We start from the raw sequence: 14,623 nt of genomic DNA on the forward strand, positions 1-14,623 counted from the left end.
AATTTCGTCACATTATGAAGTGGAAATTTGTTTGCAAAATGCGTCCAAATTTTAGTAAACATGCAGCAGTTTTTGTAGGTTTAATAAAGATTTAGATACAAGCTGATTGTTAAATCGCTATTTTAAACTTGACCCTTTCGGTGGTTTTGTGGCACTAATTGCCGGTACTATGTATTACAACATAATTGTGAAGACCTCATTACCTCGCCCATTAATTACTAGCAAGACTGGCTCTTGTTATAGAGGACTTCGATAATTGTCTACGTGATTGTGCACTTTTGATGGTAAATTTTTGGGTAAATTTTTTCTTGCACTCAGCAAATAGAATAGATTTGCACAGAATTTTGAAACTTGTCTCGAGCAGTTTTATAGACCAAATCATCATACCGTCAATTGACAGATACTGGCGCCCTTGTTTACATTTTGGAAAACTTTCTTTTACGTTTATAGCGAATGTAGCTTGTGTTTTAACATTTTACAGGCATAATAGCTTTTAAATTTAGTCCTAATGCTGTTTAAACTCGGTTTAAACAACAAACTTGCCGTTTAAAAAGCTGAAACTTTTTTTACTCTGCGGTCTGTTTGTAAACAAGGGCGCCAGTATCTGCCAGATGACGTCACCTTGATTTGGTCTATTCCCGAAGTCGAGCAATATTATCGAGTTGATATTGTCAATTGCAAGGAAAATTGTACCATCCAATGTGCGATATCGCTCATAAAAGTGCTATTTGGCATTAAATCGTCTCGGTTTCTTCGGCGCACTTATTGCTTGGAATATAACGAAAAAGTGCGCCGAAGATACCGAAACGATTTAATGCAAAATAGCACTTTTATGAGCGATATCGCACTTTGGATGGTACAATTTTCCTTGCAATCAGCAATAACATTTTCCCGAAAAAAATCTGGCATCTCTGCTTGACGATAGAGTGAGACTGTGAGAGTGTATGTTTTAAGGTAAAGAAGACAATAATATGCGCAATATAAATTTAGAAAATATTAAACAACATATATAACATGCAATTAAAAATTTCGTTTTAATTGCAAGTGCAACTAACAAATAGCTCTTTCATGCAGTTAATTACTGACAGTTTGACTATTGGCTTATAAAGCTATGCACTAATTATCAATCTTCAGCTTGAATTTAATGTTCAACAAAAATTAATTTTGAATGTAGCATAACCAGCATAACGGAACACTTACACAAGCAAATTCATGCTGTTCCGCGACGACATACACCACTATGCGATGCGAGACCAAACAACATAACTTCAATACCTGTACAGAAGCAGAAAATTTGCAGCAAAGGAAAAGGCAGCGAACAACACTTTTCCTCCTGTCCTGTTCCGTTTCTCATTCATTCATTCTCACCAACACGACATTACTCTCTTGTCTCGTAACGCGGTGTGACGTTCCACTCGTTTTTGGGCAAGTGATTTGGCAAATTTAGTCGATCGGTCTCGATTTTTTCTACCTCCCTGCCGGTTTTTGTGTGCACCGCGGAACGTTCTTTCGATGGCCCTAGTTTGTGACCTCAAAATGTTGCTTGCCTGCCGTGGAGCCTTCGGTCAGGTAAGTTTTTCCACCTGATGGTTGTGCAATAGGCCATTTTTTTCTCGTGTCGCAGTGAATGCGGTGGAAAATAATTGGTATCTCTGTTATATAATGTTTAAGTAGAACCGCTTTCTGGGGAAAATTTCTGCGTCGAATATTGTAGCGGCTTCGCAGTTGGCAGCCGGCCAATCCGTTAATACTGATTAGTTATTGTTTTTAAACGATTAATGGGCTTACTGTTGCATTGACGCCTAACCTTCACCTGCGAAAAAAACTGGAACGACCTTGACATTGTGGATAATGGCAGCATAAACGTTGATAAAAATGCATTGCTGATTGTGTAACTTTTTTTCGTTCTAGATCCGAAACATTCACGTAGCTGCTGTCAACAATGCAGCGGCCGCAAAGGTTAAAAAATTCCAAATCTACCGCTGGAATCCGGACAAGCCGGATCAGAAGCCTTATAACCAGGTTCGTGAATGGAATGAAATGTATCAAAAGGTCACCATTGAATAAGATTTTGTTTGCCGTATCCACCGTAGACATACGACGTTGATTTGAGCACCTGTGGTCCGATGGTGCTGGATGCGCTGATTAAGATTAAGAATGAAATGGACCCAACGCTGACGTTCCGTCGCTCCTGTCGCGAGGGCATTTGCGGCTCGTGCGCCATGAACATTGGTGGTACGAACACTTTGGCCTGCATCTGCAAGATCGACAACGAAAATCTTAGCAAGCCAACCAAGATCTATCCGTTGCCGCATATGTATGTGGTGAAGGATCTGGTGCCGGATATGAACAACTTTTACAATCAGTATCGTGCGATCCAGCCATGGCTGCAGCGCAAGTAAGTACTTATGCCACTAGATTAGTGTAGATTTGGGGTCTTTGCTATCGCAAAAGACACTTTTTTTCGTTTATCTTTGAATGAGGTGCGATGCATGAATAAATATATCACTGATAAGGCCGCTGCTGCCTTGAAAGACGCTCTCAGAGTAGATGCGGCTATTGTATGGTGCTGTGCACCATTTAAAGCTTATTGCTACCATACATTTAAATTTATTCATAGATTCGATTACATAAATCTATGATCACATAATTGTTGTAGGTTTTGAGTTCAGGATATTTTTGTCGTCTTCCAAAATGAACAACTAGCAACAGCAGCTTAGTTATTTAGCACCTCCGCGATGTATGCATTTATTTTTTGCCTAAATGGCACTGGTTTAGTCTTATTGTTCGATCTCAATAACAGTCTAATTTTGTTGAATCACCATTATAAGACAAAATCTGTCGTGCATTCTGACAGCCGATAGTTTAGAAGATCTTGAATTAATGATGTCATGGTACAGTCTAATTACCTTATTCTTTTGGACTGAAGTAACGAAAGAATGTGAGAGAGCGGTTGGAACTAAAGCCAATTGAATTGATAGTTTAAGAATCGCATAGTAATAGTTACCTTTGCAAAGAGCTGAAGTATGTTTCGTTTTTTCGACCATTAAACTAACGATGATAATGGCTTAGATAGAATAGAGAAGGCGTCGTTGTGCTTTTATAACACCGGTCTAACTAAAATATTAAGCACAAAAGGAATTCAAATATGATTCTAAGCAAAGCCATGGGTTTATACCGTCTTTAGACATTACCCTTCTTTATCGACAGACTTCGCAGCCGGCTGTTAGAGTACAGGAAAATTACGGGGCCAGTGCAACAATCCTACTGACTCTAACTAGCAAGCACCGCCTAGCCGAGATTCGAACGAGATTCGATTGATTCTAAGAAACATCGCGAAATTTATGCGTTTGACACCATAGAAGGTGAAAGTGGAGAGCAGCGGATGCGTATGAATCACGAGCTACATGCATTGTTTGGAGAGATTCCCATCGTACATCTAACGAACGTCGGTAGGCTACGGTGGGCCGGACACATCGTAAGGATGTCGAATGACAGCGCCACGAAAACATTGCAACGTGCATCGACGTGCCAGAAATTGATGACGAGGTAAGAACCCAAGATCGAGTTGAATGGAGACGACTGCTTAAAACACGCCATCTCGGCTCTAGGCTGCTGATGACGACGACCATAGGAGATACCAATCGGTCGCTCATTTCAAATTGCTGCTGATAAGGCTAAAAGCATGCGTGTTCCTGCAAGAGCTTAGTTTATTGCAATTGGCTATTTATTGCATCGCCTATCAGCACGAAGCAATGATTTTGAAAAACTTATTCTAACGGGGCCTCCCCTCGAAAACCCGCGCCGCGAATCGCGGCTAACACACGCTGACAGACGAACAACGTTACGTGCAGTACCTTGCAAGTCGTAAGGGCCGGCATAGTGTCGTCGTCCTGCCAGTAAAAACCAGTTAGATTTAAACTTCTCGCTCGGTGGTAATCTGCAATAGATGTAGGAAGAGGCACAATATGTGGCGATAACCCAACCAAACGCGTCCCTATCTTGATAAGTGGATTTTGCAGTCTCCTTTTGTCCAGCGCCTCTATGGTTCAAAGGTACAAGTACCAGCGAACCGCATGCCCTGGCGGGTGTTGTGGGTTCGAACCCGGTTATAATCTCAGATTATAGCTTGGTTCGACTCATGCACCTTCCAGCATTGGACAAAAGGTAGGAGTAGGCGAAATATTTTGTTACTAGACACGATGCGAGAAGTTTCTTAAAAACGAAAATGTGATCAGGAACCGGATCGTGCCAACTCCTGCTATGTCCGCTGGTGATGGCGTGTGGTTCAAGGGTTATGTAATATCGGCTGAGCAGTCCTTTTTGCCACACTGATGAAGGTTACAAATCGGAACCAAAAGACGCGTACCTGTAATCACATTGGCAGCAGAAGTAAAAGGAATTTTTCCGAATTTTTCCCGCATGTTCGTGAATTCTACTAAGAAGTTCACAAATAATTTATAACTATTCTGATCTTGGTTTCATTATTGTTTACTACCATTCTTTTTGTCAATTGATTAGATTGCCGTAATAAAAAATAGACTGAAGATGATGGACAGGCTTTTTGGATTCACCAAATGTGGATGAGATGAACGGCATTCCCGCCTGCAGTGTTGTTGAAAATCGATCATATTACCAGCAGACTGGTTGGAAGGTCTCATATGGTCGATCTACAAGTGAGGTCATCGACTTGATTGGAGCAATAAGAGAGTCAACTCGGCCAACAACAATCTCCCGTATTTTGGATAAGGTCGTTACCGGAACCGTTTGTTGACAAAAACGAATGAGGTTTTCGAGAAGATCGTATGATGGACAAATCGTTCACCTTAGGACAAATTACGACAAGACAAATCTGTTTGTAAACTTCAAGTCGGCGTACGATTCAGTAAAGCGCGGATTATGACTGAACGTGGCTTTCCAACGCAAATGGTTCGGCTGACACATGAAAACAAAGCAAAGTCGTGGCGCTAGATTAGCGTTTTGGACTTGCCATTCTGTTGTTATTGTTATTGAGCCCAACTGATACGTGCCTTGATGGTTTTCAGCATCAGTATTTGTTGCTCAAGCAGCACGTTGCTAACAATCCTGTGTGGAAGATTTGTGTTTTGATGGTAAAACATAGTTTTACTTAGTGGAAAACATTTCATCCGGATTGGTACACGTGTTGAAAGGTTAACGGTTTCCGCCCATGGCAAGATGCCAGTCACATCGGCAAGACAGGGATCTTAGGCTAACAGTATACTGTACACGAAAATTAAACGCGTTACAGAAAATAAAAGTAGAAATCGATTATTATTATTGGCAATGACCTTCAGCATAAAAAGACGGACACCAATCGGAACAATTGGAACGTTTTATCCCGAACAAAAAACATTACACACATGGAACCGAAGGCTCAAGCTGTTGCAATCTATACCAACTTGAAAGTGGCGCTCGATCGGATAGACCATGGCATATTGTTAAAGAAAATCTCGTGGCTTGGTGCATCACGGAAGTTTACTGTATGGCTGTAACTTGGGGCCTCTGTTATTCGCACTATTTACTTATGGTTACTTATTAGTATAGTATAGTGTCATGTTATTACCTTTCACCGCACTGTGAATCCAATAGTGTTCCAGTATCAGATCGACAATCAGGAACTAGTAAGAGTATCATCACGTTAGCGACCTAGGTGTTTTGTTAGATGCCAAGCTCTCCTTCAATTCATACCGCACAAACGTAATCGCTAAGCGATCCTCATTGCTTGAAGGCCTTATATTGCTCACTGGTGCGACCGTTACTTGAATATGCTGGTTTAATGTGGTGTCCTCAACAACTTGTGTGGAACTTGCGAATAGAACGTGCACAAAAACGGTTCATCCGATTCGCACTACGAGATCTACCTTGGCGTGATCCGGCGAACTTGCCCCCGTATCCCGACCGCTGCCGTCTTCTTAGCATTGACACTCTTGAACGACGCAGAAAGATTGAGCAAGCAATGTTTGTAGCAAAAGTGATAAAATCGATAGCCCGAGAATCTTATCGTAGCTCAACTTTCGTGCCGTGCAACGTACCCTCCGTTCTACTGATTTGCTCAACTTCGCTTTCACCGCACGACGTTTGGATTCAACGAACCGTTGGCCTCCTGCATGTGTACCTTTTGTACAGTAGAAGTCCAGTTTGACTTTGGTGTGCCGTCTAACAAATTTCTGCAATAGCTATTATTTTCATGCTATGCGCCAACAGATGCGGCCGACCTGCAGAAAACGAGTATTTTTACAGCCAGCCGAACAGCGTGGTTGAGAAAATCTCGAATGGGGACATTCAAATTTGCTTGGGTGACCTCAGCGCGAAGATTGACTCAAACAACGCGGGTCTTGAATGCGTCATGGGACGCCTAGGAGAGATGAGCGAAAGCGGCGCTATGCTTGCGCGTCGCACGTGTCCAACGAGTCGAAAGAGGAGAAGAAGACTTCTTGATGTACGCAACAAGCGCACGTGTCCATCGACGGAAGGAGAAAGTTGAGCGTCGTTACGACGTCCGCCGTTTGGAAAATCCCGAGGTGAACAGAGCCTTTATCGAACAACTTGACTCCCGAGTCTCAGAGTTACCAACTGGTGGAACTGTCGAAGAACAATGGACTGGAATAGAAAACACATTCATCACGACCAGTGACAAATCCCTCGGAGGGAATGGATTTTGGAAGAAACTTGGAGGACGGTCGACGAGCAGAGAAAATCGAAAGTTGACGTTGACCGAGCATGAACAAGTACGGCCAAAACAGTTGCTGGTCAACGATACGCCTGCCGAACTTGAGAGGTAAACTAGCTTGTAGGCGGGATAAGAGAGCATGGACTAACGCCCCAGTTGAAGAAAAACCGTCGCGCAGTAGTGATATCCGTTTGCTGTACGCTATTTCTCTCCGTCTTAGGGGTACCAGGATGAATACTAAGATACCGCTAAAGAACAGAGATGGTCACTTACTGACTGACCGGACAGGACAGCTTAAGCGATGTGTTGAGCATTTTGAACAACTCTTTTAAATTTTAAATGTCAGAGACCAACTGGATGAAATTGAAATCAACAGTATGAAATCTTATAGAGCGCCTGGGATGGACTACATTTCAGCCGAGATGCACAAAGCTGACCTATGATGTAGGGGAACTGTGGGTAAGACGAACAGGTTAAGAAGAACAGCTAATATAATACAGAGAACTTATGATTTATAAAACCTAAATACAGTTTACTTCAGTTCAACATATTGTTTTCAAAAGGAGCTAGTGAAATATTTAACAAAAAATGTTTTTCAATGTATATTTTGAGTTTTAAAAATGGTCCGAAAAAGTGAACTTTTTTAGTGCTGCGGGTGAAACGGACAATGTGTGGGGGTAAGATGGACAGGTATTGTAAATCGCCTCAACTGAGCGCATATTATTATTTTTGACCCTTAACAAATTGAATACGTAAAATATGGTGGTGTAGCGTGCAAAAAATGAAGGGGGCAGTCCATCCCCTCCCACTAGAGGCAGCCAATAGAAAGTTGTTAGGCAGCGGCAATATGAACAAGCGTTCCAAAAACTGTTTCATGCCTGGCCGCTGCTGATTTGTTTGAAGTTCACGTTTTCCGGTTAAATTTTCATTTATATGCTTCAGATATCACTAAGAAGCAAAATCAACAATTTTAATATAATATGTTCACTGACCATCTTACCCACACTAGCAGTTGTCCATTTCACCCCATCATTATACATTTTTTTAAAGCGTTCACAATTTTTCATACGCAAATGAAATTACGTATTATTTCAATGCAGACGTTACTTGAAAATGTATTAAATCGAAATACTTCATGCTATGGGCAACATTTTGGAATTAAACCGCTCAAAAAGCTTAATTCTGACGGGAATAAAGTTACATCCAAACGCAGAATCGAGTCCAACTTTTAGTTTTTTTGTACTTTATCAAAATTGGAAAGTTTTAAATGATGCTTGAAACGTTCAGACATCATGGGATAGCAAGCTGGTTGCATTCCCATCAAAACATTTACGAATTTTAATGCTTAACTGGTAGAATCAACCACCTATCCGTCTTACCCACCCTGTTCGTCTTACCCACAGTTCCCCTATCAGCTATTCACCTATATAAGAAAGACCGCAAATTTTCCGGTGGATAAGATGCCGGTTATATTGGTCAAAGTCCTTAAAAAAGAAGACAAATGAATGCGGTAATTGGTATCTGTATTTCTCTTAAAGTACTCTAGGTAATCCTCAACTGGATTCAGGAGAAGATTGACGCTTCTCTCCATAAACTAGTCCATCTCGTTGAAGCCCAGTACGAGGCGTTCCCGTGCAAGGTGTCTTATCCGACTCATCTGGTGTTAGACAGGACTGCACATTATCATCGCTACTGTTTCTCATCATTGAAACTATTGACAGTAGACCAAATCGAAGATTACCTTGGGATCCTCTAACGATGGAGCAGCTAAATTACCTCGACCTAACCGACGACATTGTTCTGTTCGTACAAGCCAAATGACCTCTCCAGGAACTCCCAGGCAGCAAATCTTATCAGTCAATGTAGCAAAGACTAAGTCTATGAGAGTGAACACTGACAATCCCACCAACTTTACAGTGGCGAGACAACAGGTTGAACAGGTGGACGCCTTTCAATATCTTGGTAGCCAGGGAACGCTCGATGTTGGTCGAGCTGAATTTTCAACTAAAACGTTAAATCCGTATTGCTGTACGCTTGCGAAAATTGGTACGTCTGGACAAAGGCAACGCAGAAGCTGCAGCTATTTAACGACAAGGTCGTCAGAAATTGGTGCCATACTGACTGCCGTCCATTGATGGCAGTCAGTATGGCACCAAATATCACCCTTCGCTTCCCTTCTTCAGTGTACCAACATGCTCCCATAGACTCGGGAAACCATCACAAAAAAATAAATAAAATTAGTTCAACTAACTTGCTAGCCGTAATAAGATCTGGCAACTCGGAGCAGTAAACATTGCATTCTATAGGTTCTATTACGTTTTGGGGCATAAATTACACTAAATACTGAGATTTATGCCCAATTAAAATTACTTTGTTGTTGTTTTACGTTACCAAGGAAATGGGTGTATATGTGAAGTGATGCCATATTTACGTTGAGCAATCATGAAATTGACCAATAATTCGATATTAAATTAACGGCCGTAGAGTGTCAAAAATCTATACCTATAAAGAAGGATTTCTGTCTGTCTGTCCTGTGTTCCTTATAGAATCAAAAACTACTGAACCAATCGGCGTGAAAATTTGCATGTAGAGGTTTTTGGGGCCAGGAAAGGTTTTAGTGATGGTTAGAGACCCCTCCCCCCACTAAGAGGGGGGGCTCCCATACAAATGAAACACAAATTTCTGCATTACTCGAGAACTAATCAAGCAAATAGAACCAAATTTGGCATGTGGGTGTTTTCGGTGACAAGAATTTATTCTAGGGTAATTTGAGACTCCTCCCCTCTTTATAAGGGGAATTATAACTCCTCTCCCCTTTAAGAGGGGGGGTTGCCATACAAATTTCCTCATAACTCGAGAACTAATCAAGCAAATGGAACCAAATTTGGCATGTGAAAGTTTTCGAGGGCAAGAAAATTTTCTATGTTGAATTAGGACCCCTCCTCACTTTAAGAGGGGGGGCTCCTGTACAAATGAAATACCAATTTCCTCATAACTCGAGAACTAATCAAGCAAATGGAACCAAATTTGGCATGTGTGTGTTTTTGGAGACAAAATTTTTTTCTATGATGAATTGGGACCCCTCCCCACTTTAAGTGGGGGGGGGGCTCCTATACAAACGAAATACAAATTTCCTTATAACTCGAGAGCTAATCCAGCAAATGGAACCAAATTTGGCATGTAGGTGTTTTTGGAGGCAAGAATTTTTTCTATGATGAATAAGAACCTCTCCCCACTTTAGGAGGGGGGGCTCCTATACAAATGAAATACAAATTTCCTCATAACTCGAGAACTAATCAAGCAAATAGAACCAAATTTGGCATGTGGGTGTTTTCGGTGACAAGAATTTATTCTATGGTAAATTGAGACCCCTCCCTCTTTATAAGGGGAATTGTAACTCCTCTCCCCTTTAAGAGGGGGGGCTTCCATACAAATTTCCTCATAACTCGAGAACTAATCAAGCAAATGGAACCAAATTTGGCATGTGAAGGTTTTCGAGGGCAGGAAAATTTTCTACGGTAAATTAGGACCCCTCCCCATTCTAAGAGGGGGGGGCTCCTGTACAAATGAAATACAAATTTCCTCCTAACTCGAGAACTAATCAAGCAAATAGAACAACATTTGGCATGTGGGTGTTTTTTTTGGTGACAAGAATTTATTCTATGGTGAATTGAGACCCCTCCCCTCTTTATAAGAGGAATTATAACTCCTCTCCCCTTTAAGAGGGGGGGCTTCCATACAATTTTCCTCATAACTCGAGAACTAATCAAGCAAATGCAACCAAATTTGGCATGTGAAGGTTTTCGAGAGCAAGAAAATTTTCTATGGTGAATTAGGACCCCTCCCCACTTTAAGAGGAGGGGCTCCTGTACAAATGAAATACAAATTTCCTCATAACTCGAGAACTAATCAAGCGAATTGAACCAAATTTGGCATATGTGTGTTTTTGGAGACAATTTTTTTTTCAATGATGAATTGGGACCCCTCCCCACTTTAGGAGGGGGGGGGGTCCTATACACACGAAATACAAATTTCCTCATAACTCGAGAACTAATCCAGCAAATGGAACCAAATTTGGCGTGTAGGTGTTTTTGGAGGCAAGAATTTTTTCTGTGATGAATTAGGACCTCTTCCCACATTAGGAGGGGGGGCTCCAATACAAATGAAATACAAATTTGCTCATAACTTTAGAACTAATCAAGCAAATGGAACCAAATTTGGCATGTGAGAGTTTTAGATGGCAGAATTTTTTTTCTGTGGTGTATTACGACCCCTTTCCCTTTTAAGAGGGTGGGCTCCCATACAAATGAAATACAAATTTCCTTATAATTTGAGTACTAATCAAGCAAATGGAACCAAATTTAGCATGTAGGAGATTTTTGAGTCTTGAATTTATTTTATGAGATTTTATGAGTTAGAGACCTCTCACCCCTGTGGTAGGAGGATATGGACTCTCATACAAATAAAACAGAAATTTTTGCGAAACTCAAAAACTAATCCAACTCGAGAAATTCGAGACTCTTCCATAAAACATTAATCAATAACAAGACCACAAAAACTATCTATAGTAACACTAGATCATTCAGGACGAGCCGGTCGCGAGTGTTGCCGGTGACCCGCCGTCGGAAGCGCCGCCCACTGGGGGGCTTGCAAAACTCGAGATAGTGACAAAGATCATCCGAGATTCATGATTTATGTACAACACAGGTTAATTTGTGGCAATACGAAGTTTGTCGGGTCAGCTAGTATACTTATAAAATTCACTGCCAATAAAATTCACCGTAAACAGCATTTTATGTGATAGAATTACTATCGGATCTCGTTCAACAGCAAAAATAGATACGCGATTCTACGTTTCATAATTGTTCATAACAGATTATTATCTAGCAATTCTGTTCTTGTCGTGAAAGTACTGAAATCAGTAAAAAATGCAATTGGACTCTGACGACCTTCACCTTAATAATATATCATTCGTGCCTGGTTGCCTGGCAACTGGATATTTAACGAGGAACTCCATCGTCGATGTCATTAATGGCTGATTACCTGATTGCAACAGAAATTTGTTTCAAAATTATGCTTCGCCTGCTGCAGGAGTTCATGCTAGGCCAGGGCTCGAAACTGCGAGTTTTAATGGAATTGGAAAATTGCTATAAAGTTCCGCTGCTGGAATAAAAGGGACCGCGGAGGTTGTAAATGGCGGCCATAGCGATCTACTTGCTCAAGTGTCCCCAAATTGGCCGGTTCAACAGATCTCGCAGCAATTTGCTAGTGTACAGAACAATAACGGGGTTGGTGCAACGGTTTTAGATAGAATAGGGGTGATCCTTGGATCCTCGGTTGTGTACGGACAGGGAAACGGATCCCAAAAGCCTAAAAGCCGCGTTTGGGATTGCCTTTGGCATATTAGAATGGTGTACTAGATATATTATAAAATGGGACAGGTTTGATAGAACACTTACAGGCTGACCGCTGTTATCCTACTAATGACTTCACTACTTGTATAGATTACCGTGGAATCATAAAGCCGACTACCTATTACAAGCTGAGATAGATGCTTATAGTATGGACCCCTTTGCATTAGTCAAGTCCTAAAAAATAAACGAGGGATCAATATAAACGACGCAACGAAAATTTCTTCAAAAGCGGTAAGGTGACGTGAGCACCGCCGCAGCCACAGACCAAAAAGGAGACCCACTCGAAATTAGGAACCCTGTTCAAGTGGGGACCCTTATTAGCACCTGGAAAAAAGCGGGTGACAACAGCGCTAAGGACAACAAAAACAAACGTTGCAACCTGCAGAAAGTGAGGAAGTAGCGTCAGCGAGCCTTCTTAAAACGGGAGTATTGCCACGACTAGCTAAGAGTAAGCTGGAACTAGCAATAAATGTGGTGGACGACTTGTATTCGTTCATCCAGGTGAGATCCAGTGCGCATTTGGACATCAAGAAGCTGACGGTTAGCCTTTGTTGTACCATTCAAGCTGCAGTAAGAGTTATTGCAATGCAGCGAGATGACCGAGACTCTTGCAAAGGCCGCTAGGAGTGGCGTGGCTGCGACCACGCCCAGGAGAGTATTAACCTCGCTTATCGTCGGGCGGCTTAAGAAGGTCACGGTTGAAAAGTTGAAGATGGCCCGCAAAAAGGCCGATCCAATAGTAATTAAACTGTCCCTCAAGATAACTGTAACTGTGATGGATTAGGCTAGAATTGCAGCGGTTGGAAGTTAGAATCACTACATTTTATAAATTGTGGGATTTTTAGGCCCAATTTACAATTTAGACTTAAAAATCAATTCAAACTTTATCATTTGTCTTAAATTCAATCAATTTATTACGTGCATTGAGTTAACTCATTCATCTTTCATTTTTCTCCTGCTTAGGAACGAATCAACGGAAAAGAAGGGCGACGCACAGTACCTCCAGTCGGTGGACGATCGCGCCAAGCTGGACGGTCTGTACGAGTGCATCCTGTGCGCTTGCTGTTCGACGTCCTGCCCATCGTACTGGTGGAACGGTGACAAATACCTCGGACCGGCGGTGCTGATGCAGGCCTACCGTTGGATCATCGATTCGCGCGATGAATCGACCACCGAGCGGTTGAACAAACTAAAGGATCCCTTCAGCGTCTATCGGTGCCACACGATTATGAACTGCACCCGAACCTGTCCGAAGGGTCTGAACCCGGGCAAGGCGATCGCCGAGATCAAGAAGCTGCTGTCCGGTATCGCCAAGAAGAACGCACCCGGCATGGAAACCGCTGCGCTGCATAGCAAGTAGGAACGCCCAGGAAGGAGGAAGAAGGTGAAACAGAGTTAAAAAAAAAGTATTGTGAGTATGATATGCATCAGTCATCACACATCGCGCAGGATTTTTGTTTTTCGGCTGTCGGGTGTTGCCGTCGGCACTACGATCACGACCCAGGGGTAATTACGTACGTACGTACTTGTTTGTGTTCTAGTTTTTGATGGTGACTCTAGAAAAAAAATTATCGAAATAATATTTATGTTTAATCTGCTGCTACGCCCAGTATCTACTATCTAATAAAGAGTGCTTTCAGCGGACAACAACCGTTTGTCTGCTGATCTCCATTCTCGGTTGGTTTTGCAATAATAATGGTTGAAAGAAAGCCAATCGAGCGCAGCTCGTCGTAGTTTAATAGATTTCTCAATACCTAAACAAACGACAGTGAAAAAAACAAAGACACGATTGGAAAAGTGAAAATATTTGAAACATTCTTTATTCATTTTTGTTTTATCATTACGGCTTTTTTTCCGTGCTGTTACGATCGTGCACCGCCTGTTTTTTTTTTGTTGTTTCTAGAGAGTTACGAGTTTTCGATAGTCTTTGCCTTCGGGAAGTTTTGCTTGCTTGCCTGCTTTCCTTCGATGAGTTCCCTCTCAACCGGTTGTTGAAACGCGAATGTACCATTGTTTATCATAGCTAATAATAGTAATATACTTTTCTGTGTCCGCGATAGGGTAGGTCGATAGCTAACAGGGAAAAAGTTTTTGCGAGAAAGTTCTGTTATGTTTTAATCAGTGGTAATTTTTTCCTTTTTTTGTTTCTTGTTTTTTTTTTAGGGTTTTTGCTCTGTTTCACAGTGACGTAACGGTAATTACAGCTACTTTTATAGTCTCTCTCTGTGTGTGTTGGCTACTAAAGTGGTAGAAAAATACACCGAGCTTTGTGACATTGCGCGTTTTTACATCTCATCTGTTCTATCCGTTCCGTTGCTCAGTAAACGTTTGCTAAACCATTTCAATCATGTTTGTAAAATCTCTGAACTATTAGATAACACCTTTCGCACCCCAAAACGGTCATCATCATCACGCCGAGCAAGGAGAATTGATACATCATTATTTTCTGTTGGATATTATGGTTTATAGGATGATATCCATCTGTAATCTTTCTTTTTCTTTTTTGTTTAGAATAGAT

General features: G+C 41.6%; 1 protein-coding gene across 1 annotated transcript; it reads left to right on the plus strand.

The window, feature by feature from the left end:
• The first annotated feature begins 1,371 nt into the window (after positions 1 to 1,371).
• On the plus strand, positions 1,372 to 13,770 carry LOC128734320 (succinate dehydrogenase [ubiquinone] iron-sulfur subunit, mitochondrial). Its single transcript, XM_053828450.1, has 4 exons — positions 1,372 to 1,569; positions 1,912 to 2,022; positions 2,094 to 2,398; positions 13,069 to 13,770. Exons 1-4 carry the CDS (start codon positions 1,513 to 1,515, stop codon positions 13,463 to 13,465), a joined length of 870 nt encoding a protein of 289 aa, XP_053684425.1. The 5' UTR covers positions 1,372 to 1,512; the 3' UTR covers positions 13,466 to 13,770.
• Positions 13,771 to 14,623: the final 853 nt, after the last annotated feature.

This window comes from Sabethes cyaneus, chromosome 2, assembly GCF_943734655.1.
Source record: "Sabethes cyaneus chromosome 2, idSabCyanKW18_F2, whole genome shotgun sequence".
Lineage (NCBI taxonomy): Eukaryota > Metazoa > Arthropoda > Insecta > Diptera > Culicidae > Sabethes > Sabethes cyaneus.